The sequence below is a fragment of the Agelaius phoeniceus genome, chromosome Z (genome assembly GCF_051311805.1).
Source record: "Agelaius phoeniceus isolate bAgePho1 chromosome Z, bAgePho1.hap1, whole genome shotgun sequence".
Taxonomy (NCBI): Eukaryota; Metazoa; Chordata; class Aves; order Passeriformes; family Icteridae; genus Agelaius; species Agelaius phoeniceus.
The window spans coordinates 46,671,839-46,697,348 of record NC_135303.1 but is presented as its reverse complement, the minus strand read 5'-3'; the positions used below and the strand labels follow the sequence as shown (position 1 = coordinate 46,697,348).

General features: G+C 48.7%; 1 protein-coding gene across 8 annotated transcripts in view; it reads left to right on the top strand.

Annotated features, from left to right (window-relative positions):
- The first annotated feature begins 569 nt into the window (after positions 1–569).
- Positions 570–25,510, top strand: part of TMOD1 (tropomodulin 1) — a 25,842-nt gene continuing 901 nt past the window's right edge. Inside the window, exons 1-10 of one of the 8 annotated variants that reach the window (XM_054652337.2) lie at positions 8,477–8,671; positions 11,106–11,269; positions 13,117–13,273; positions 16,574–16,693; positions 19,632–19,721; positions 20,124–20,254; positions 21,807–21,914; positions 23,360–23,503; positions 23,951–24,095; positions 25,164–25,223. In XM_054652337.2, the coding sequence (XP_054508312.1) occupies positions 11,150–11,269; positions 13,117–13,273; positions 16,574–16,693; positions 19,632–19,721; positions 20,124–20,254; positions 21,807–21,914; positions 23,360–23,503; positions 23,951–24,095; positions 25,164–25,198 (1,050 nt within the window). In that variant the 5' untranslated portion in view covers positions 8,477–8,671; positions 11,106–11,149 and the 3' untranslated portion in view covers positions 25,199–25,223. Of the gene's footprint in view, positions 693–758; positions 919–978; positions 1,131–8,473; positions 8,672–10,608; positions 10,633–11,105; positions 11,270–13,116; positions 13,274–16,573; positions 16,694–19,631; positions 19,722–20,123; positions 20,255–21,806; positions 21,915–23,359; positions 23,504–23,950; positions 24,096–25,163; positions 25,230–25,510 lie in introns of those variants that run through there. The other 7 variants (XM_054652335.2, XM_077171582.1, XM_077171581.1 and 4 more) reach the window with 7 other exon arrangements.

Here is a 25,510-nt window from a genome sequence, read left to right as displayed (position 1 = left end):
AAAAATCATTAAAGGGCAAATCCATGGGGCTTTGAAGTGACTCAAAGATGACATAGGGGAAAGGAGATTTGGCAGCAATGTTAAAACTTGATACCACAAGACTGGAAGATGGCTCTCCTGGGCTGACTGCAGACTTGGAGCAGCTCTAGTGGCTGTCACTGGGTGTGTGGGGCAAGCTGACAGGGAATAAAGTAAGGCACGGGATTAGTGGGTGCATTGATACAGGTAGCATTTGTGGGGAAGTAGCTTTTGTAAAGTGCCCATGACTGCAGCTACAGGTCCCCATCAGTGCTGGTAGTGGGGCCATGCAGCCTGAGTGGCCACGACTCGGTCTGGCTGAGCCTTGAGGCCTCCCTGCTGCCCCTGTCCCAGTGCTGCACCACTCCTCCCGGGAAGGAGTAGTTTTTCCAGCCGCAGTCTCAGGGTGCTTTACAGTGTCCTGGATCCCCGAGAAGATGAGTGTATATCTTGTGGGGCTTCCCAAAAAGGCAGTTTGCCGAAGCATCTGGCTCGGCACTCCGAATGAAGGACGTTGCCACGGGACGAAAGACAAACTCCAGCGTGTCTGACTCGTTAAAAAGCATGAAAGACCCTCTGGAAACAAATGCTGCTCTTGCTGCCACCCTCCGCAGCGCCCCGCAGCTGCCCCGGGGATGGACGAAGCGCGCTTGCCATCCCGATTGCGGCGGAGGGTAAGGGCCGGCCGCGCCGGGCGCAGCTGTTCTGGGCCGGGAGGGGTGGCGGGGCCGGCCCCCGCTGAGTGACGGCCGGGCCGGGGCCGCGGCCGGGCCGGACCCCCGCCCCCGGCAGCGGCGCAGCCGGCGCGGCCAGGACGAGCCGCCCGGGCTCGGCACGGCTCGGCACGGCACGGCACGGCTCGGCTCGGCTCCGCTCGGCTCGGCGCGGCGCGCGGGTGCGGTAAGCGAGAGAAGGGGCGGCGGGCCCGGCCCGTATCGGGGCACAACATTTGGCCGGCACCAGGAGTCCCCGGCTCGACAGAAATAGCGGGCGCCGCTGCGGTCCGGGCAGCGCAGGAAAGGGAAAGGCTTGGGCGCTGGGTCGCCGTGCCTGCCTGCCTGCCTGCCAGCACACTTGCCTGCCTGCCTGCCTGCCGGGAGCCGTGCCCGCAGGTGGGAGCGCGGAGCCGGGATGCGCGGAGCCGGCGGCGGGCGCTGCGGCTGCCGGGGATCCCCGGGCTCGGGCAGGCGGTGTCCGGGGCTCGGAGCGGCCGTGCCCCCGCGGGCGGGAGGGCGGGCGGGCGGAGGCCCGCGGCGGAGGCGCTGGGATGGACGGATGGGCGGATGGATGGCAGGAAGCCGGCGGCGCTCACGCGTGTCCGCGGCAAATCCAGGCGGGGATCGGGAGTGCTGGCACGGTGGGAGAGGGCTCTGCACGGCGCTGATCGGGTTGCAGAGGGCACCGAGAGTTCTTTACTCTTTTTGCTTGCGCTTGTAATCCAGGGAGCTCTTCTAAGGGATGGTTTTCCACACAATGAATCGCTAGAAAGCTGTGTTGCTTTTGTAAGGGAAAAGTGGAAATTCGCAGGGGGGAAGGTTCCTTGGGGTCGTTTGTTGTATTTGCCTTGGCCCTACTTTCTCCAGCTTGAAATAGTCACTGCCTTGAAAAGCATTGCCTTTCCTAAAGATAACCTTTCTTTACTCAGATGGACACAGCTTCTGCCCTCACTCTGTGCTCATCTGTTGCCCTCTGCTTTTTAAATAGTCATGGATGGTTTGTTGGGCAGAATCCATAGCCCTCTGCCTCCCTTCAGAGCCAGCTGCTCTCCCCTTATGTGGAGGTCCTTTCTACTTGCTTTACATCTTTCCTTGGATGTTGGGCTTTGAGCCCAACAAGGGTGTTCAGCCATGTGACTGAAGTTGTTTTTAAGTGTTTTGATTTTTTTTTAAAAATCCCTTTCTTATGTGTGACCTGCCAGATCATGCAGCAGTAAAGAGTGACTTCCTTGTTTCTCGTCCAAATTTGTGCTGAGAGGTGGCACCTTTTCTCAGAGCAAATACTGGACAAGCTTTTTGGGCATGGAACCCCCGCTTCTGGTTATAGTAGCGAGCTCTTTTGCCCTCTTGAAAGGAGGAGCTGGGCTACAACATGGAAGCCAAGCACTATCTTGCTCACACTGCAGTGCCCAAAACCAAATTCCTTTTGCAGTGCTGCCTCCTGACAGCGTCTGTACCTGTTGCCCTAATGTACACATAGCTGGGTATTCCAACCAGCGCACTGCATCACAGGCTCACTGCTTCTCATTTCAAAGTCTCTGTTTTCCCCCTGTTAGGGCTCTTCCCCCACTCCTCCTTCAGCACTGCATTGTTTCCCAGCCTGACTCATCTTGTTCTTCACACACTTCTCAGCTGTGATGGTCTGCTGCCTTTTCTCCAGATACTGTGGTTTTGCATAATATTGGAAATATGTTGCTTCCCCCCCACCCCCTTACTGTATTTGGGAAAGCCAAACAGATATGGAAACAGTCTGGTCTATCTCATTACTGATTTTCTTTGCTCAAGTGTCACTTTCATTCACCCAAAGGACCATTTGATTTATCTTTACAAAAGATCCTGAATTAACTCTTTGTAAGAAGCACCAGTCCTCTGTTGCCAGATGTGTAGCTCCTATTCCCCAGAGCAATGTGCTACTAAATGTAGTATTTGCAGGTGAATTGTTGTGCTTTTCTGTGTGCTGCTTCACTGTTTTTCAGGTGTGTGAAGTTTTTGTGAAAGCACAGCTAGGGGGAAGGAAACTGTGATCTTCCTTCTGATTTTTTTCCTCAATAGCTGACAGTCATTTGTACATCATGGGCTAGGAAGACTCACTCCTCTGATCAGGCAGAGACCTGTAGACAAAATGTCTTCACTTGATAAAATTACCAGGCTCTTGGGAGAAACAGGACAGAAAGTTGTGTTCTGTGACTCCGTGGTGCTAAATGGCCCCATGTTCTTGGGCACGTGGAGGCAGCACCATGGGAGGCTCTGTGGCTCTCCAGCCCATCCCCAGCTCCCAGCAGACCCCTCCTCAGATAGAGAGGTTCTGGCTTCATATAGCCTGTGTCTGCAAATCCCCAAAGATGGAGATCCCCCTCTTCCTGAAGCCTTGCCTTAGAGCTGCATCACCCTCCTGGGAGGGAATTCTTACCACTTGTTCATGGTGAATGAGATAAACACACAACAAAGGTTATCCTGGGTCAGACCAAAGTCTGTACATCCCAGGGCGCTCTGACTTGGGAGCAGCCTGGGGAAAGCTTGGAAGCAAGGTTGCAGTGGTGCTCTCGCCCATGCAGGCTCTGTGCAGCTTGGTAGCTCTCCCAGCTGGAGCTGGTTTCTTTGCTTCTGCAGGCCTTGCATAATGGTGTGAGGGTCTCTCCTCTGTTAATGCCTCGTTCAGGTTTGGTGCACATTGTACGTTGCATACTCACTGCTGCTGGAACAGTGCCCATTTGGCTTTGGTGTTAATTAAGCATCAGCCTGTCTGGGACTGATTAGCTGCACCTTGGTGGGGCAGTTCCCTGCCATTCCCTGTGCTTCAGCCACACTAGCAGCAGGGTGGGCTTGGGATGTGCAGGCATTCATGTGTTACTAACAGCACTCTGTGCTTTGGCTCTGGCACGGCTCTTTCACAGGACATGGCCATTGCCTGCCTGAGGATCTGAGGCACTGCTCCGTGCAGGACAGGAGCTTTTCTGCTCCAATGTTCACAATGCAAAACCAGAGTGTTCCACAGAAACAGAGGTGTCCATCTGAGGGCTAAGAGAAACTCAGGAAAGATACCCAGGATCACTTTCCAGAGGAGACTGTGGTGGCTGTGAAACTTCCAAGTGGAAGGGTTCAAGTTACAGAGCAGGAACTGAGTGCAGAGTGTCACTAATGACTCAAGTGTGCCCGCATGTTTTTCACAGGGATTAGTAATTAAGCAACTCAGTGCGTGCCAGGTGCATGAGACAACCTCACCCCAAATAGGAGAACACATAACTGTGTTTACAAGTGTGTGTCTTAAAAATATGTGAAGTGGGGGGGATACAGCTGGGATGCTTTGTGTTTGTGCTTTGTTAGATCTTGGCCTGGTCACCAAACATCCAGGCTATTTGCTGATGAGAGACCACTCGGTGAGCACCAGTATTGAGCTGTGTGTCTTGCAGGCTGCAGGGCTATTGACAAGAGGAGAGCCAGGAGATACAGGAGTTTCTGGATATTGGGTTAGGAGTTGGGTGAGCTGAGAAGATTGAGGAGAGTGCAAGCAGTGTGAGACTTTCCTCAGCACTAGTGGATAAAGGGACAGGTTACAGCTTGAGTGCAAGGAGCCTTCCCTAGTGTGTGCATGACCTCAGACAACAAGGTGTTTGCTGTGGAGCTGTCAAGGATGGGAATGTCAGCTCTGACATGAGGATATCCATGGGAGTGAAGCTGCATCATCAGAAAGTCTTGCCCATGGCCTATTGAACTTTACTGCTGCAGGGGTTGGGTGGTGACGGTAGCTGCAGATAGTGTTACATGTTCTGCATGGCTGGTATGTCACTGCAAGAGTCACAAGTCATGTGCTTTGATAGACCCAAAATTCTTTCTTCCAGATGTTTCATTCAAATATGAATTTCAGGATGTCTTAGATTAACAGCTGCTTGTTGGGAGGAAGCCTAGATCTTCCTTGGAGAAATTTCAGTTCCCTGAAGGGGACAGCAGATCGGTTGTTGGATTTCCTTAAAAATGAGCCTCTTGCAGAGAGGCTGAGAGTACCTCAGTCTTTCTTGTTGATGGCTGACTTGCTTGGAGCAATGAGAGTTGTGTGCTCTGCTTTCTACATCTGACATGGCAGAGCTTCTCACCATCTGGAGCATCCCCTCTCTTTACTCTGTCCACTCTCCTCATCCAGGAACATGAATTTGTGTTTTTTCTTCTTTAAAAATAATTTCCCTTTAGGCAGAATGTGACTGACTGCAGTTGGGTTCCTCTGCAGCCTTCCTCTCTCCAGGCTGAATAAATCAAATTCCTTTTGCTTGTTCAGCTTAGAAAGACCTGTCTTCTACTAGAGGAAATCAAATTGCATGCAGCATCCATCTGCATCTCAGTGGTGCTAAGCAGAGGGTCCCCTTTGGGTCTCCCATGTGGATCTCCTGGCTAGACACTTTCTAATGCAGCTTGGACTCCAAGCCCAGGGCAGAGTCTATAGAAAGTCTTTTGTAGCTTTAACTAGAGTTTTCATCATCTTGTACATTCAAGGCGGTGATGCAGGGTCCAGGCAGGCCAACAGTACTTGGTGCTGAAGCCTGGGTGTGTGTTAATGGCTTGTTAAAATGATGCTTTCCTCTCTGACTAGAAAATGAGATCTGCTTGAAAAGGAGTCTACAGAAATGTGCAGGAGGCCATTACCTTAAGGGACTGGTCTTAGAGATTTATCTTCCTTTAATTTTAAGAAGAACAATGTACATTTGAAGTGGAGTAAACTTTTGAGGCTCTGTACCCCAAGTGCAGGGCATGTAGTCACTTGCAAAGCCACTACTGGGCTCTGGTAGTGTCTGTGAGAGAAGGGACTGTGGGGCTGAGGTGTGATGTTGGTACCTGTGTGCTGGGAGGAGACACACCTGTACCAGCACAGCTGCACTGACTGCCCTCGTGGGCAGGGTGAATCGTGGTCACAAGCACCCACCAGTGAAGAGTTCTGCTGTGTGTTGCTGTGTGATGACACTGGGGATGGATCCAACTCCTCCTCTGCTCTGATTTCCTACTGGGTTTTGCACAATTCACATAGATCACATTTTTAGATGTGGTCTCAGTAGGAGCTGATGTGCATCTTTCCCTTCATTGCTGCTGGATCTGGCCATAATTTGTTGGTCAGTTCTTGAAACTGCAGGGAGCTGGTTATGTCTTGGTTACCCAGTGACTCAAAAAGCAGAGTTGCCCATGGAGTCATCAGCACCCAATTATGTTGGGATGCAAGCTCAGGGTTTGAAAACTTCTTCTTCTCTACATCCCCACCATGCCTGCTCCAGCACTACATGTGTAACAGCTACCCCTTTGCTGAGTGCTTCTGGTAACCCCACCTGGCCTTAGACCACTGTGCAAGTGCCCCAGCTCTCCCTCATTTCCTGGCTGTCAGCCAGAGAAGATCTCTAGGCTGACAGACCCTTTGCACACGTGTGCAGCTTCCCAAGAAACAAGGGTCTGAGTCCTGCGTGAGATTTCATTAAGGTTCACTACTAGCTTTAAGGTTTGTCACCACATAAGGACTGACCACATAAGAACACAGTTTTTGTTTAGAAAAAAGCTGGAGATTATTTGTTCCTCTCATCTGCACCTGCGTGACTCACCGAGATTTAAGTGTATGCACAGAAAGCACCTGGTTTCTCTTGAATTTGTAGGAAATGGTCACTTGAGGTATGTATAGCTCCTCCATCAAAAAACACCCCAGACACCTTTTAAGTTATGCTGCAAGTAAAGGAAAAAAAAGTATTGTAGCAACTCTAGGGGGAATGGTTGATATTGGTTTGTTATTTTTATACTGCAAAATAATAATTCTGAACTTTGACTCAGATTTATACTGAAGCTGTAAAAAAAAATCTCATAAATCAAAACCCTGTGTGAGTCAAACAGGAACAGTTTTCAAGCCATCCCTCATGATATGAATTCCTGCCTTCACTGCTCCTTAAATACAGCTTTCATCCTGAAAAGACTTCTGTCTTCAAACTTGGCAGTTTTTTCAGGAAACATCAATAGCTATGCTGGTCATGCTTGGCTACCTCCTTATCCCAGACTCCAAGCCCCATGCTCTGCTTTCACATTTCAGAGCACAGAAAATGTTTTGTGGTAGATTCATGGGCTGTCTGGGGAGAGGATGTTAATTTTTTTCGGACATGGCTCTCGTTGTGTGGCAGAGTACACAGAACTCCTGTCCTCTGCCTCTGGTGGTTGCTGGGTGTGGTGGTGGCCAGGGATGCCCCAAACCCTCCCACATGCCAAGCTTTGGGCACGGTGCTGCCTGCCCAGACCCCCGGAGCCAGGGCTGGCTGGGCTGGTAATGGAATTTATTCCTGGAAAGCCCCACACCTCTGCTGAGCTTAGTTGCTCTTTCTCCCTGTGTTTTGATGAAAGGAAGTGCTTTCTGTCCTGTGCTGTCCTGCTGCTGGCATGCTGGCACATGCGGGAGGTTGTGCGGGGAGGCGCTGGGCTGCCCGGCACAGCGTGCGCCAGGTGTGTCGCACACGGAAGGCCTAACACAGCACCTGTGGCTTCCACTGTGACATTTTTGTGTTTTCTTGAAATTTGTCTTGCTGCTGTTCCTGTCACTTTACCCAGTTCTCCCTCTCCTCACTTTTTCCTGGGGCTGTGAGATCACAGGGGGATAATCCAGCAGACCCTTCCACTCAGCAGCACGGATGCTGCTCCACAGCCTTCCCGGCAGCCTGCTGTAGCCTGAGCCCACTGCTGCCCTGCTCCTGCCCTCCCTGCTCGTCCACCTGAGGAGCACAGCCAAGCACTGATGCCTGCCCTCGGATGGTGGTGAAACTGTGGGCCACATGGGCCGCTTTCCCGGATGGATTTCCACTGCTTCCCTGTGCAGACGTCAGTGCTGCTCTCAGGTTTCTGCACCCCAAAAAGGTCATGGTGCTGCAGGGGGCTGTACCAGTGCAAAGCACTGTGAAAGGATTATTTCCAGTGTTGTACAGGATGCTTTTCATTTTCACTTATTTTCAGCATCCATTTGTTTGCTCGGCACTTTTGAGCCCTTTGGAAAGGAACTGTTCTATCCCCCTCATGATCAGCAATGTTTTGTTTGGTTTGGTTTTGTTTTCCCATATTCATGGTGAGAACAGTCTTTCCTGTAGATGACCTTTTATTATCTCCCAGCCAATTCAGTTTTTCTCCTTTAGTAGTTTTAATGATTGTTGTGCATTCCAGCCTATGTGCTGCTCAGACTTATTAAATGCAAGTGCTTGGGCTGTCTTCCTGTGTGACTGACAAGTACTTTGAACAAAGAGACCTAATATCTTGCTATCTTTGTAATCTATATGAATTTCAATTTTTTGAGGACTTAAAGTTGCAACAGTGTCAGTTCTGTGCAGTATGTGTATATTGCACTTATATTCTTTTGTGATGCTTCCTTAGCTGACTGAATGAAGTGTGATAGGGTTAATGAAAAAGAGTGAGAACTCAAGTTCTGCTGAAGGATCTTGTTGTTTAGTTTGAGCTGAGGTGAAGGTGGAACCTGTGTTAAACCATGCTTGTACTCTGGCACAAGTCAGGGAGAACCGTTTTGTGGTGGTGGGTGTTCCAATACTCTGTACAAATGAAAACAATTTCACTTAGGCAGAATTTACCTGCTTTCTTATCACTGGCAGTTCAAAGCCCTCTTCCATTTAAAGCAGATGGGCTGGTTTGCTTTTTCTCCCAGCAGTCATTAGCAAGATAGGGTAGAAGAGGCCTGGGATGTGGAGATAAGGGAGTGCCAGCGAACACACTGGTCCTGGCGGCTGTGCAGGAGGAGACGGAGCTGAACGGCTGGTTCTGCAGGCAGGAGAGCAGTACAGAATGTCCTGCTGCCACAGGCAAGGCTGCTCCTCTCCGTGAGCAGTCCTCTCAGTGTGCTCTCCGTGGGAAATGTGCGAGGTGCCGGCACCGTCCGGCTGCACCAGCAACCTGGGAGGGCACTGTGCCCCCCGACACTTCTCTTTAGGGTACGTAGCAAATTAAATTCTCTCCACGGGGATTTCAGCTGTGTTTCAGCAGGCTCTGCACCTGTCTTCAGCCCTCAGGGCCTTTTCTATATGCAGCCTCGGCTTCATATCTCTGCAAGATGCTTTGAAACCTGAGGCGTTTTCCAGAAGCGTTGCCTGTGTGCACTGACATCCCGTGTCTGTCCTGCCTCTCGGTGCTGACATCTCTGCCCTTCTGGAGGGAGGCAACAAGGTCACCCCGCGGGGCTGCACTCTGCTCCCAGACAGGCCCCTGCTTGCAGTCTTGCCTGCATTCCTAGGAAAGGTCTGTGCCTGCCTCTGGGAATAGTTGTCCTCATGTAGCCAAGACAGATATTGCTCTGTGTGTGGCAGGTGTGGGTGTTTTAAGACATTTTAGGGAATGGGGTGGGTTATTCTCTGCCTTTCTGCTTGCTTCTAGCTCCAGCCCCTTCCATGGCAGAATGGTCAAAACTACATATGGCATATGAAATCCAGGCTGGTGGTGGCTCATGCACTGCTATCTAAGGCTGCAGTAGCACAGCACATATCCAGATCCAAGTCCAGGCTGCTATTCTAGGATCTCCTCCCTCAGTGTTCATGGGCAACTGCAGGGCTGTGCCCTTCTCTGTGCCTGCAGGAAGGGCAGGCTTGCAGGGGCTGAGCTGCGGGACATGGCTCGTAGGCTGGCTGGTGTGTGGCTGCTGCCTGCCAGCCTCTCAGCACAGGGAGCCCTGCACTGAGGGCTACAGGGTGCTGGTGAAGCATGGGAGTGTGGGGTTCCTTCCCCCCACTCAGCCAGACCCGCTGAGCCACACCGCTCCTGCTTCCATCCACCCTCCTGGCTGCCCTTGGCTCCGGTGCCCACGGGCTGATGGCTGCTCCTTGGAGCAAACCAGCCCAGTGAAAAGCTGATTTTCACCCTCTCAGTTCCCAGAGAAACTGAGGGAGTTTCAGGGGCTGTTTCTCCCATCAAGAAGGCACCATCTCCTTGCGCTTCCTAAGTGCCGAGTGGCAGGAATGTGAGTGATGCAGGAATTGCCATCACACTAGTGGGGAACCAAACGTCTGACAAGATGACAGCTTCTAAATTTAAGGGCTTGCTGTTGAGCAAGCATGTGTGCATTACTGTGCCCTTTTGTGACCAAGCTAAAGATAATTTTCCTATCTGGAACAGCAGCTGTGTTGTAACTTGCATAAAGAAACTTCTCCACTAATGAAGAGTGATCATAAGAGCATAATCTGTCTGGAGGGGACAAGCAAAGCTGGAAAGATGTGATTCAGGGTAGGGCTCTGATGTTCCACAGGAGCTGAAAAGAGACCATTTATAGAAACTCAAAAGATGTTTGGCTCCCTAACAAATACACAGGCCTTGCTGTTATTTTTAATGTAAATGTCACTTAAAAGAATAGCAACACTTTAAGAAAAGTTACTTTAAATTATCTAGGGCTCAGTATTCTCTGCAAAAACAGAGCCAAAAGAATATAAATGTACAGGCAGTGCTGTGGAGCAGAAGGAGACTGTCAGCAAAAGAGCAGAGTTAGATATGCTTTTGTGTGTTATGCTGAGTGTACTTTTAACCCACCTGCATATTTTGAACACATTGAACCTTTTTCTCTGCTGTCTTTTTGCTTGCAGAGGTCATTACATGCATATGATTGTGTATGGCACATTGTATTAGGAGACATGGGCCAAACCTTGGGGTCAGCAGGGATTATCCAGATCGACCATTCACTCCTCTTCTTGCAGGGTTGGTGTAGAACGTGCAGTAGCACACAGGTCAGCTGCTTAGCTGGCAGCAGTGCAAACATGTGCTGTCCAAGGAAAGGTGGATCACTAAATAGCACATTTAACTGGCAGCCTCCTGAACCTGAGTGGATAATACTTCCTGATCTCCTTGCAGCTTTAAAATACAGGAAGAAGTGCCATGCACTGTAGCCTCGTGGAAGTTTCAGGGCTCAGAGGTACTCAGTGGTGCTACAAATCTGTTTTCCCCTCCAGTAACAATGTTATCTGGAGTGCCATGTGCCGGGTGGTGTTATTGGGGGCTTGTAAGGACATGAGTGAGAGCTGAATGCTTCATGACTTACGGTTTATTGTCCTTCAAAGAAATAAGTGCCCAGGATGCTTCATTAACATCTAGCACTGCTTGCAGAAAGACATCCCTAGCCAGGGTCCTGTACCAAGAACTTCCTCAGTCCTGCCCCGTAGATCCGTGGTGGGGCCATGTGCTACCGGAGCTGCGCCGCTCTCTCGTCCCTGGGTGATTGATTATCTGTGTGTCGGATATGAAAGGGGGGCTCTGAGCAATCTTTTAAAATCAGCTGTGCTTTAAGCACAAATCTCCAACTCTGGAGTGTTCAGGGTTCCCCAGCCAGGCAGGCTGCAGCATCATGCTTCATGTGTTCGGTGTTAACACGTCTTGTTTTCATATCAGGTTCTGTTACAGCATAAAAGTGAGATCCACAAGACTGCTCTAAGATGTCTTACAGAAAGGAGCTAGAAAAATACCGAGACCTGGATGAAGATCAGATCCTTGGAGCTCTGACAGAGGAGGAGCTCAGGAAGTTAGAGAATGAACTGGAAGAGCTGGATCCTGATGTAAGTAATTTTTAATTGAGACGTTAGGTCGTGAATCTTAGTAATTGTGGGGGAGTGGGCTGCATTAGTAATCTGTATTTCAGTGGGATCCTTTGCAGAGCCTGTACTTGGAGTGAGAGTGAAAGAGACTGGATGCAGATACACAGAAGAATTTTTTGACATTGGAAGCACAGTCTACATGTGTATCTTTATTTCTGTTTTCCTGCCCTTTTCCCAATGTGATGAGCATCTGTGACTTGCAGCAGCAATATGAGCCAGGGCTGGTGCAGTGCAGTAATCCTGTGGAAAATGGATCTCTGTTTCTGAGCAGGCCACCTAGGAGGGAATGCTTTGCAGGTTGCTTGGTTTGAGGGTTTTCTGGGGTTTTTTTTGGTGTTTTGGGTTTGAGTTTTTTGTAACAAACTTCAAATGGCCTGTATTTTCATCCATTTAGGCAGAAATCCAAATCCCGGAGTTTTGCAAAGTGGGACAGTTTATTTTTAGCAACCTCCTAGCATCAGCAGGAGCTGCACATATGCAAACATGGGGGCTGCTGGAGCCAAGCTGCTGAAAGGTTTTTGGAGCCAGCACTGCCCTGTTGCAGGGGATGTGCAGAGCCAACTGGCTGGCCTCTGGTTTACGGCAATGTTACTCGAGGAGCTCGGGCACTGCCAAGTGAGAAATTGTTCCTGCAACATGCAGTTGGTGTTTCTGGAGTAAACGATGGGTGCTGTAGATTGCATCATCAGTATTTTTAATTGTAATGCAGGAAAATATTTGAGAGCTGGCAAACTGGCTCCTGGAATTAAGTGTATGGGCTGATGGGCTGATAACAGCTACCTCAGAAGACACGGGGTGAGGTAGCATTCTGTGAAAGATGAAGAAAGGTAAAATAATTATGGACATCTGTCAGTGCAGGTGTAGTCTGCTTGAAGATTGCATTGTTGCTTTGCACAACATGAAGTTTGTGAAAGCAAGCTGTCTCCTATGCCTCCCTGCTTGTGCAATTCACACACTTCTCTTGCCCTCCAGGGTTGCCTGATTCTAACTGCTTCCTGTTAGTAATTTTCCTTCCCAGGCTTTTCACGGATACAGACATAAATTATAATGAAGTGCTTTTATCAGGCAGGCATGGAAAAATCAAAGCGTGTTGTTCAGCATCACCTTGGATGTCTTAAAAAGTAAATGTTGACTTCCATCCAGTAAAGCTTTAAAGAACATGCTTAGTGTCAAATCTGGGAATAGTCTTACTTACTGCATTAAGGCTGTTCTATATTTAAATATAAGCAGGTGTTTACGTGCCATATGTGTCAAGCACAAACCAACTTCCCGTGGAGGCTTACGTGACTGAGTAGCAAGGAGGCAGCTTGAAAAAAAGCTGGGATTCGGAGGGGTTTTGCTCTGCAACCAAGTGATCTTCTCTGTGAGACCCTCTCTGTAGTTTTGTGATGGATCCTGAAAGGCAGAAGAGACCACCACAACTCTCTGATCTGCTCTGTGAAAGATCATGAGATTTAACTGAACTGATTCTTGTTGGGACACATGGAGCAGTGTGGGCACTTGCACAGACTCATATAGTGGGGAGAAGGTGGCTGAGAGCTTCCAGAAAGAAAGGGCTGGAGCTGATGTTGCAGAGAAACATCTACTGGGCAGCATTTGAAACTGAAGGGGGGAAGGAGTATCACGTGTCTTGGATGATGTGGGACTCAGTGGGGCTGGATGGAGGTAACCTTTGACACAAGGAGAAGCAAATTGTCCAGCATTGTGGAAGAAGAGTGGTGCAGTGAGGGGAGTGCAGAGGGGAGAGTGTTTGATGGATGGGGATTGTGGCTGCAGAGATAACCTGTGTTTCTCACCTCCATGTCTAGAATGCACTGTTGCCAGCAGGGCTCAGGCAGCGGGACCAGACACAAAAGCCACCAACTGGCCCCTTCAAAAGGGAGGAACTCATGGCCCACCTAGAAAAGCAGGCAAAGGACATTAAAGACCGAGAAGACTTGGTTCCTTTCACGGGTGAAAAGAGAGGTATGGTCATCCTTTGCACTATGCTGGGTGTATCACAATGAAGGCACAGAGGGTGCACAGCAGAAGGGTTATGTTTGATCTGTGTAGATAAAACTACTGGGGGGGTGAATCTGCTCTCTCTGATGCCTAGCCCCAGCCCAGGCTGGCTGACAAACTGGGGTGGGCCCAAGAGGTCCCTGTGCTGGCTGATTTGGGCACCACCTGATATGTTGTTAAATGCTGGGCAGAAGTTGTACCACGGTGCAGCCTTCTCCCATCCCCATGCCACTGCATCTGTATCAGGTTCTGGGAAAGAAATCATCTTCTGTTCTCTCGTGCTCCTCCTTGCCCTGTTCTCCTGTGAGCTCCTCATGTTAAGCTCCATGTTTCACTGTTGCCTTTCACTCTCCATTTTGACCCTGTGAGCTTCTCACCGTAGAGAAACTCCACAGCTCTCCACAGCTGTGATGAGGCCCAGCAGTTCCCATATAGTTTTCATAATCTCTTGACAACTCCAGCCTTATTTCCCAGTCTCCTGCAGGTTGCTGGTTTGTGCCTTCCTGAACCGTACCCTGCAGTGGCTGCTGCACTCCTGCTCTGCATGGCCCTGAGGCCTGTGAATAGGGGTTTTCTCTGCCTCTTTTCTTTTCTTCTCCTTCGGGCATCTTTTGCTGTTCTCCTTGTATATGACTCATTATCCAAGTGACTTTCCTGTTCCCATTAGAACTCCAAATATCATCTGACAAGGGACATGGTCTGGTCAGTCCCTGCCTCTGCATTCCAGGAACTTCTCAGTAACTTCTCTCAGCTGTTGTGTCTCCCTCTGAACTGTGATTCTCCTGCAGCAGAAGATCTGGTTGTCCAGTGGGGAAAAAAAATGCATGAAAATATGAGCATATGAACATGTTTCCTAACTGAGGGTCTTTCTGAAAGGTGCCTCCTTACTGACCAACATGGCTCTCTTAAAAAGAGCTTGCGTAAAATCTGTTCATTTAATAAAACCTGAGGCGGTATTTTTAGATTTAAAAAAAATTTTAAAAAGTAGTCCTTGAGAGAGGTAAATGAGTAGATTGAGTACTATCAGGAAGACTGGTTTGATACCTTTCAGATGTGCCCCAGTCCAGTGTTGCTTACCCACCTGGCGAGCCCAAAAGATAGAAGCAGTGTTTTGCAGGAGACAGAGTTATTTCAAGCAGTTTGAGTCTGCAGCATCATACTTCAGTCTGTTGTGATCTCAGAAGCATGAAACGTATTTTCATTTGTAACACGCTGTTGAGAGAAGACACTACTTACATTGACTGTGAGCCAGAGATGGTAAATTACATATTCACAGCTGTGATGAAGCTGTAAATAAATCACCACATTTGCAGTTTGGAGGGTGATTTACTAGTTGGCCATGGGAGGTGCTGTCCCTGGCCATGCTGCTGGCCAGGGTGGGAGTTGGGCTGTGCAGACATACTGTGACATAAAATGTCATACGTTGTCATCATCATGCATGCACTGTTTAATTTAAAGTTCAATCTTGTAACAAAGCACCACTGAGATACAAAACTTTCTAAAACTTAGAAATTGACTGAAATTAGGTAATTAAAATTAAAATAGAATTAAACCCCAGAAATTCTGGTGTCACTGAGGTGTCAGAAGGAGTTACTGCATGACAGCAGAATTAAGTTTGCTCTGTTTCTCTTGTTCCCTGCTGGTGTTGCACCCACCAGGAGGTACATACAGTTTGCCCAGCCATGCATCTGGTGGGACAGGGGTTTCAGATCTCCACACCAAGCCAGGGCAGACATTTTGCTGCTTAGTACCCAGAAGGTGCCTGGCTGTGCAGGCACATGACACTCTGCCTATTTTTGCAAGAGCAGCTGTGTCTCAGGAGGCAGATTCCTGCTCTCTCTGTCAGAGTGGCGGCGTGCAGGCAGAGGATAGGAGCAAAAGGCTCTTTATGGCAGCCTCCATTTTGTCCCAGGGGACCATGAGGTGCAGTTGCTTCTTCCTTGAGGCTAAATTTAGCCCCTTTCTGCATATCCCTGAGCAGCAGGATTGTTTCTCCCTTTTGGTGCCACTGACTCTGGTTTCAGAGAGGTGACAAAAATAGTCCTGGCTGGCATGCTAGGCCAGGCCTTTTGCAGTCACTATCTCTGCAGTGATTCAGGACTATTTTAGGGCAGGGGACTGCTCCAAAATATTCCCAGAGCCCTCCTACCGCTGTCCCAGCAATGCTGGATTTACCCAGCAGACTGCTCCCTGCTGTGGAGTCTTAAAGCATCACAAGCCTCTCTCTTTTCTTTTGGGCTGTCACAGGTGTATGCCGTGTTGAGAAATCCCAGACCTCACCCATTCTCCCTCCGAGAAGGATCTGCTGCCCATTGCAGCGTGAGCAGCAAGGAGCTGGGAGCAGCTGTGCAGGGCCATCATCAGCCCTGTCTGGTGCCCCATTCCTCCTGGGATGCAGCCAGCCCCAGCAGAGAAGGCGTTGTGGCTTGTCCAGAGGTTGCCACGAGCAGTGGGATGGGGGCTGGCAGGGAGCCCATTGTGTTTAAAGCTCCAGCCTCCTGTCCATGGGGGCAACCCCCTCAGGAAAAGGCCATGAGCAAGCAGCTAAGATGACAAGTTTGCATTACCAGCTGGACCTGTGGATTTGCACCTTTGAGTTGCAGGGAATAGGTCTGTTTTGTGGCCTTCTGCTGCCCAGAGAGATAAAGCACAGGGTCTCCATCTGGCATGCTCTTTGCAATAGGGTTGAGCTAGACCAGCTGCCCTAAGCCTGCTCCTCCTTGCCTCCCATATGTTCACTGAAGTGCTGTCTCTACTTGCTCCCAGAGCTTTCCACCACCTCCTTTCCACCCTCTTTTGACTAATGTGCCATCTGCCTTGCCAACATGCACAACAGCAAGAGGTATCTTGGTGGCAGCACTGATCCTGCACAGTGCTGGAACAGGCTTCTCTTGAGTGCTGGCAAATCTTCACCTCTTTTGTGCAGCTTTCAAAGAGGTGAGGGTCAGGCCGTGCATGCCTTTCTGAGTGCTGGGCTATGAACAGCCATGATCCAATGTGCTGCTGGGTTTCCGTGGGTGCCGTGCTGCTGGAAGGGCTGAGCTCTGCAGCTGCCCATGTCGGCAGGTGCCTCCCCCTTTGCATGGCAGCAGGACTCAGACCAAGCTGATGGAAAGGGATTCAGTTTCTCCTCTGATTTTTCTCTTGTACCCCCTCTGTTCTTTCTACTTTTCAAATCTCACAGCATGGAAATGCATCTGCAAGGGTAGCTGTGAACTGGGTGCTGTAGCTTATACCGAGAGTGACCTCATTTTGCATTTATAGGAAAAGCTTGGATTCCCAAGCAGAAGCCGATGGATCCTGTTTTGGAAAGTGTGACTCTGGAGCCGGAACTGGAGGAAGCCCTTGCTAATGCCTCTGATGCAGAACTCTGTGACATTGCTGGTAAAATAATTTCTCAGTAATCGGGGGTGAATGTTGTTCAACTTCTAGGGGTTATTTTTTTCTTTTGTGGGAAATGAGCTATTGCACTTTTTGCTGTTTCTCTAAACGCTGTCAGTTCTGACCGAATTCATTTATTTGTTAAAAATAAATTACTCTAAGCCTGTGTGATTTAATCAAGAGTGGGGACCAAAGATGAGGAGGAAGAAGAAGGGTTTATGTATGGAACAGTGTGTGGTTTGATCTCTTCCTTTGTCTCTACCACTGACTGTTGCGAATTCCAGCCTGTACATTCAAGAGCAAAACTTTCTTCAAACCAAATCTTAGGAAACCGTCAAGCAGACCCAGTGGATTTCTTGTGCAATCTGGTAAAGGATCTGCCAGGTTGTAGAAGTCTTTCAGTGGACACTCAGGCCTGGTCTTTGTTAAGGAGCTTTTTCAACACATTTTAAGTGGTGGGTTTGTTGTGATTTGTGTGGTCAGGCAGTCAGATGACAATACTGGTATGTTGCTGAGGGCTATAGTGTGGACTTAGCTCTGTGCTTGGGATAGGGCATGCCTTGGCCAAAGGAACACCCCATGATGCCTTATGAAGCTCACATGTGCTCTGCTGGTCCAGCAGTCGGTGAATATTTCAGTGATACTGGCTTCTTCTTCCAGTTTTGTCTCTTCGGGTTTCCATACTCCCTAGCAGTGTCCTCACTGGAAGCCTGTAAGACTTAGAAAGTCTGTAGAACAACTGCACCAACTAGACATCTTCTACTTAATAATACCATCTTCTGGCTTAGAAATGTGTTTCTGCATTAAGGCTCCCAAACATACGTACCCTGGCCAAGCATTGCATCCCTGGATTTAACTTTTTTTGCTGTTGATTCTTGAGTCCTGTAAAGCTCTATCCTATAAAATCGGCCTTTCTAAGCTACAGATCCGTGTAGCAATTATTGTCCCATGGAAAAGCTCTTCAGGGCAGCTTGTTCTACAGTTGCTGGGAGCATACACTCAAGTGGGTGCAGGAGTCCTGATGTGATACAAACTGTTCTGGAATCTCAATATTGACAGTGATAGCCTCGCTCCTGCCTGCTTAGCAGGATTCATTTAGCAGGAGCTCATTTTGCTCCTGCCTGTTTAGCAGGGATCATTGTGAGCTGTGGTGTGTTGGATCCCTTCCTTGGCAAGGCCAGGAGGGTGGCTCCCAGTAGCCCTGGAAGGGCTCCCATGCCTTTGGTCAGGTGAGGGAGACAGAAATGGGGTGCCTTCGTTCTGCCTGAGTTCCTGTGGAGAATGCATCATAAGCACCAGACTTAGAAAGAGTGGGTCCCTCTTGTCTAACAACACAAACTTGAGGCCCCAAAATGCACGGTCATGACAGCAGATGCTTACCTCTCTCTGCAGTCCAGATACTCACAATCCTGGCTGCTGGAGAGATTTCATTGTCCAAATAAGCTGTGATTGGGGGACTATCTGAGTTATCAAAATGCTAGGCCTGAAAATTCCTTTTCCAACCTGTGTTGTACCCCTGAAAATTCCATCTGCAAGAAAATGACAGAGAAAAGGGTGAGCTAAAATACAATCAATCACACTTGAAGTGCCCAGCCTCACTCAGACTTTCAGATGGAGACTGCTTGGCTCTGTGAGATCCAGTTGGGAATGTGCTGGTGGCCATGGGGAAGTTCCCTGAGACACTTTGCTTCTGGCTGTCCAGCCTGTGCAACCCAGAGTCACGATGAACTGTCACTATTGGAATTAAATCCCAATATTACCGGATGGAACATGACATCACAGTGCAACATGTCACCATAACAGATCCTATTCTTGTGCTAGGCTTCAAGGATACCTTTCTCCTGCAAATTCCAGCCCTTCTTGGCCAAAGCAACAGAACATGGTGATGGACTGGTGCCAACCAAGTCTAAAAAGTGCCTTTGTTGTGCATGCTTGGATTTTAGGGAGTGCATGCTTGGATTTTAGGGAGAAATTTATTGTTTTCACAACTGTGTCTATCCAGAGATCAAGATTTGTTCAGATGTGTCTGTTTCAACAAATATTCATATGTCTTTAAAAAGTCATATAGCTTTAAAAAAAAGAAGTTATTGATTCAAAAATCAGTTTATTTTCAACTTGATCTTTCTGTGCGTAGCAGGGTTACTTTTCAAAACAAACTTTTTACCCAAAAGTTCCTAAGCCACTGATTTCTTGTATGTCATTTGCAGGAAGTTCACCAGAGCCCCCAGACATGGTTTAATTTGCATTTGCATGTTGGCTTTGTAGTCTTGAGTCTGAGAGATGCAAATTGGCTGAGTTTGGCTTTTGGGCTCTTACAGCATTTGAAGGTGTTTCTAGCACCACTCTCTACATTTTGACCAAGACAGCAGAGCTTTAGCTTCTCACAATGTCACCTTCAAAAAGTACCAAGTGTAGCACTCCAGCCTGCTGTTGAGTGGAAACACAATGTGCATTGCTATGCTGCAGGTGACAGTCACTCCCTTGCTGCCTTGGGGTTGGTTTGGCTCCATGTGGGGCACAGCTCTTCTCCGAAACTGGGCTGTGGAATTATGTGGCATGTGCCCAGTGAGCAAGGGTGATGATGATGTGCAGGCTCCTGCTGGACTGGGCCACTTGTACTAAAGCCTACCAACGGCATTTTTTTGAGGTTTTACTGCCTTCTCCCCATTATTTTTGTGTGATGCTGAGTCAGGTAGGTTACTGGGAAGCTTTGAATGTTTGTTTGCTGTCCACAAGATGATGTTCCTCCTCTCCTGTGGCTCAGGCTGTACTGGAATAAACAAGCAAGCACGTTGGAGCACTGTTGTATATTTATGTCAGCTGGGGGGCTTTGTCCTCCCTTTGTATGTTTTTTTATGCTTGCGCAGGGAAAGCTAGCGTGCTGTAGAGTCTTTTCCTGGCTCTGGAGCCTACAATAAGTTCTGTTCTCCTGTTTCTGTAGCCATCCTTGGCATGCACACCTTGATGAGTAACCAGCAGTACTATGAGGCACTGGGGAGCAGCACCATTGTGAACAAAGAAGGCCTCAACAGTAAGTGATTCACGTTAGCAGTATTGGGCTTTGAAGCTGCCAGCGGAGGCAGTGATGATTATTTTTAGGCTGAAGGGTAGTGGTGTGCATGTCAGAGCAGCCTGTGATTGCTGGGGCCATCTCTGGTGCGTCCTTGCCCTGTGCCAGCCAGTGGGGTCTCAGCGCAGCCCGAGGGAAGGCCTCGTGCGGGCAGTGTGCCTTCTGTCACTCACGCTTGGACCTCAACAGCACACACGTACTGGCTCTCCTGTGCTGCAGGGCCCCAGTGGAGGGGCTTCTCATCTCATGGCTGCTTGTCAGGTCATGCTTCCATCTCTCTTCTGGAAGAGGAGGAAAACACTCAAAGAGAAGATAGTGCTACTCAGGCTGCTTCCATTTTCACATCTTGCTTTTCACTCGCAGGTGTGATTAAGCCCACACAGTACAAACCAGTTCCTGATGAGGAGCCAAACTCAACAGATGTGGAGGAAACCCTGAAACGAATACAAAGCAATGATCCTGACCTGGAAGAAGTCAACCTTAACAATATTATGGTATTTGTTCCTTTCTACCCTCCTCTCCTAGTAACAAGACTCTGATGCCCAGAAGGCAGGCACTGTTTTGCTGCACAGAGCAGTATCATCACACTGAATGTAGCCAGACAAGAAACACCAGTGCTTCCTTTCTCCATTGTGGGCAGCAGAATGGATTGTTACCTGCTGTGGGACAAAGGCCTGGGGTTGGTAGCAGAAGGATCCCTCTAAGTGCCCGGAAAAACAGAGCTGTGTCGAGGGTGGTCTGGGGAGACCCAAAACTGGCTGTCTGGTTAAAGCCATTTTAGGTTGCTTTAATGACTTAGACAGGCATATTTGGGGGAGGGAATGTTGATGTATATTATAAGATGGTGGGAGGAAAAAGGTTTCACAATCCAGATACTTGCCATAAAAATATGAAGAAGTCACCCTTCTCGCAGGTGACTCTGTCTATCACCCAACCATCCCTTCTGTGGACTTTTTTACTTCTTGTAGAAAGCTAGTGAGGACATAGCACCACTTCTTATGTTGCCTTTGGGACAAATACATACACTAAAAAATACAGCTTCTATTTTAAGGGGTCTGTTAAATGATGACATAGCAAGAACACAGTTAACTGCACGTGCACATCAAAGACATTTTTGCTGTGCTATCCACACCTTTCTAAAACAGAAATACTTTTATTTTTATTTTATTTTTACTATTGGATTTGGGCTAGTGACCCCATCCCTTGAGGCCACAGGGCTGAGGATTGGGCAGGCAGGCACTATTTTTGTGTGTTGAACTCATGACTTTGGGATGGGGTTTGGAGAACTGGGGAGTGACAGTGGAGATTCTGTGCTTCTGGGTACTGTGTTATGGCTCTGCAGATGACTTTGAGTATAGATCATTCCACATGGTGGGATCCAAATAGTGTGGCAAGAAGTCCAAGGTGAGGATGCCACTTACAATTTTAGTGAAAATTTGAACATCTGAAAGGGGTATCTAAAGTTCTTCATAAGTGAAAAACACTGTTTTTGAAGGAACTCAGAAAAAGCAGCATGGATTTTTTTCTGGGCTGAGACATAGCCTGTAAGGTGTTGTATAAAGCAGTCAGAGGTGTCTGTGATTTGTGTTGTAAGGAGATAATTTCAGGCCTTTCTGGATCAGTTCCTGTAGGTGGAAATTTTCTGAACGTGACACGAATGTTTCTCAGTGCTGCCATTCCTACCAGAGAGCACGGGAGCAGTGCTCTGTAGGCTCACGGATCCTGATTACAAGCATCCCCACAACGCCCATGTTCCTAGGTAGCTGAGTTTCTGGGCAACTAAAGAGCAGAGATGTGGCTCAAATCAAGGCAGTGAGCTTTTAGCAGAGCACAAAATAGGATGAAGACATTGCCATGCTCCTTAGAACATGCTGGTTATAGCAAGAGTGAAAACTTGTGAAAACATTTTCAACCCCTTCCCAAATTACTTCAGTGCATTTGGTGATTTGACCTTGATGAGAAGTTAAAAGTATCTTTTACATGTATTGCATATTCATTGCATACAGATGATGGCCTAACACATGATTTCTGCATTTCTTGTCACAGAATATTCCCATACCAACTCTAAAAGCTTTTGCAGAAGCGCTGAAAAACAACACGTATGTGAAGAAGTTCAGCATAGTTGGAACCCGGAGCAACGATCCTGTTGCTTTTGTAAGTACTGTGAGCTCATTGTCCCAGTGTTGTGACAGGAACTGTTCCCAGGCAAGGTATTTTCAGCCTTATTGACTGACTGCTTCTGCACCTTGTGTTGTGTTTGGCACATTTCACACCTCTGGCTGCTTGCTAGTAATTCAGTTTCAGGAGCATTAGTGGAAGCCAGAAACAGACAGGCTTTGGTTCCTTCACTTCATTTTTCATCTTTGGAGGTTTCAGTCCTTTAACCATGCAGTCCTGTATTTGTCCTCTAGGATCTCCTGGAAAAGGAGCGTGAGACAACAACTGATGTCCTAGTGGCATCTTCTAAAAACAGTTTGTCTCTGGAGATTTGTTTCTGTTGGTACAAAGGTGTGCACACCTGCTGCTCCCCTCACACACGTCTGTTCCAGCTGTCTCTCATGTGTCCTTTGTGCAGAGGTATGTGGCCTCTGTAGGTGATACAGAGTCTTTCTGGCTGCTGTGAGTGATCTTAAATATCAGTGGGGACACAGAGAGGAGCCAGTCATTCTGCCTGGCCTTCCTGCTGCCTTCCAGGCTGCATCTTTGCATCTTTCTCCAGCACCATTGCAGTCAGTTTTTGCTCTTAGTCACCCAGGTTACCCCTGCCTACACACACACACACACACATGTGCACACCAGTTTCCTGCTAGAAAAAGAAACTCTCTGGAGGGCAATACTGCTCCTAAATTAGTTCAGGCACTCTGGACTGGGGAGACTGCCTGTGCAGGCAGGACAGGTGCTGTGTCAGAGCTTGAGGGTTCTGTGCTGGGCTGGGGGAGCTGTGGGGCTACGTGCTGTGGGTGCAGGTTAGCCCTGCCACATGAGCATCACCTTGTGGTCCTTTAGCTTCACATAGGTGAATCCTCCCTTGCAGTTTATTTGAAGTGACATGATCTGATCAGGTCTGGGGTGTTATGAGCATTCCAGCCACTTCTGGTCTTACCCACTAAGGAGGCAAAAATGATTAATATGGCTGCTTGGGAGGACACTTTGGATGTGGAGATCCCTTGTTGTTCAAGACAGATGCTCCTCTCTCTGCATGTTTTAATGGGAAGCATCTCAACCCAGTGCAGTGCAGGCAGGGCTAATGCTGGTCAGCATCCTTGTCATACCATGCTGGCTTTAGAGGAGGGACAGATGAAGCTGTCACACGGCAGCTGCAGGTGTGGACTATCACCTTTTGGGGTAGCCCCAAGAGCTGTCCATGCGAGGTTTTGCTGGGGCCTCCAGCAGGCTCATGTTCAAGCATCCCCTTGCAGCAGGAGGGAGCCCCCTTCACTCCACAGAGGGCACTTCCACCTGGTGGCAGTGAAACTGCACAGTGTGTAGGATGCTCCAGGAGTACTCTGGAGGTGAGGGGGGCTGAAGTCCTGCTGCCCTGTGGTGCTCTGCCCCTGCCTGTCTGACTGCCAGCTCCTCCTGCCCACCTCTGTCCACAGGCCCTGGCAGAAATGTTGAAGGTCAATAGCACACTGAAGAGCCTGAATGTGGAGTCAAACTTCATTTCTGGGTCTGGGATCCTGGCTATCGTCGAAGCGCTCGAGGGCAACACGTCGCTCGTGGAGCTGCGCATTGACAACCAGGTGAAGCGAGCGTGGGTGGCAGCTGTGCTCAGGGGAGCGTTGCTGCCTGTGGGGAGCAGAGTGTGCCGTGACACAGAGCCTGGGGCAAGCACAGCTTCCCGGGAAACCCACAGCTTGAAGCAGCTGAGCTATGGGCAACTCAGAGACAGCTGACTGATTGAGAGACCAGAATCCTGGTTTCGACACATGTCCAGCAGCTGCTAATCTGACCAAGAAATAAAGTCTTTGGGCAAAAGGACTTGTGGGAATGTCTGCTGGAGGAGCTGGAGCCTCTCAATTGTAGCATGTGTACAGGGACAGGCCAGCAGTTTGTTTTACCAGCTCCAAGTCAGAAATGGACACAGGTCCAGAGAAAGATCTGCAATCTCCACCCCTTCCCTCTAAGTGCTTGCTCTGAATCACCCTCTAGCCTGAACAGTTTGCTTTTCTGTTTTCTGTTTTCAAAAGAGTCAGCCCTTGGGCAACAAAGTAGAAATGGAAATCGCAAATATATTGGAAAAGAACACCTCCCTACTGAAATTTGGGTACCATTTCACTCAGCAAGGTCCCCGGCTTCGCGCCTCCAATGCCATGATGAGTAACAACGACCTGGGTGAGTCAAGCTGGCCGAAAGCTGGGAAGCATGGGAGGGTCCTGCAGGCAGTTCCCGGTGGGATTAGGGCAGAACTGCTCATACTAAAGGTGCATATGAATTAGAATGTGCCTCTTGAAGGGCCTGATGGTGCTTTGCCCCTCAAGGAGGAGGGCAGCCTTCACCAGCTGGTTTCTTACTGCAGCTGCTGTCAGCCAGGCAGTGTTTTTTGCAGTTACAGTGGGTATTGTTGGGAAAGAGCAAGGGCTGCTGATGTGGTTCAGTAGGGCTTGTGATACAGCGTGTGGCACATGGGCTACGAGCTTCTAGCATTTGTGATTCCTGCCAACTGCTTGTCTTCCTCCAGCTTCATTCCCACTTTAACAAGGAGATGAAAAATAGTAGAGTTGAACTTTGACAGCAGTTAAAGTTTGGCCCATCCCCCTCAGCAAAACCAACTGGAACTGCTTCTAGGGATATGTGGGAAGCCACATTGCTTTGAGTTATCTGTGTACCCTCAATGAAGTGATTAGACATGCTTGTGAAGCAAAATGTGGGCAAGTCTGCAAACTGCCCTTTCAGCCAAAGCACGTGGCAGAGCCTTTCCATTGCTTGGCTACAAGCTGCTGTAGAGCACTGGAAACCAGGCCAGCAGTGCTGAATGCAGCTAACACCCACCACGCTGTACACAGCAGCTGTCATATCAGGTAGATGATACATTTGTTGTGTTTTAAAAACAAATGGAAAAAATCAATCATGCTTCAACTGGTACTCTGCTCCTAAGAAGCACAGCCAAGCTATGTGCCAGTTCTTCAAGGATCATACAAAGTACTCAGTACCTGGTCACTCCAGCACTGCACTGGGAAAGGCTTGCTATTTTCTGTCCTTTGGAACAGAGCATGATTTTTAATGACTCTGCAGCACCTGGAATGCAAAATAATCAGCTCGAAGATTTACAATCTAGTATTTTGATTGTTCCTGCTGTTAACAGGACAAATTCAGGACTTGTCTTCCATGTAAGAGTTGTGTATTTTACCTCCTTGGCCACTAAGATCTGGATTTTTTGTCTAATTTGGTTCTTGTTTGCAGCTCGTATTCATCAGTCTGATGGTCTCTGGCAGTAGCATCTCAGCTGTACACCTGGACAATGTATAAGTAAAAAAAAAACCCTTTATTTTCCTCCCTGTCATCAATAGCTCTCTGCTTGTGCTCCACTCCAGTGCTCTTGCCTATCAAGTGATGCTACCAGAACATGGTTTTGGTCTCATACCTTCTCTTCCCTAAGATGCTGGGTGCGAACCCAGCTGGGTGAAGGCTTTTATGTTCATCTTCATCAGCTAACTTCTGCATCCTCCTTACATTCTGGGTTTTTTTTCTACACCTTTCTTGGAGAGTCACGAGTGTAGGTGTCCAGAGGTCTAAATCAACTTTTGGCT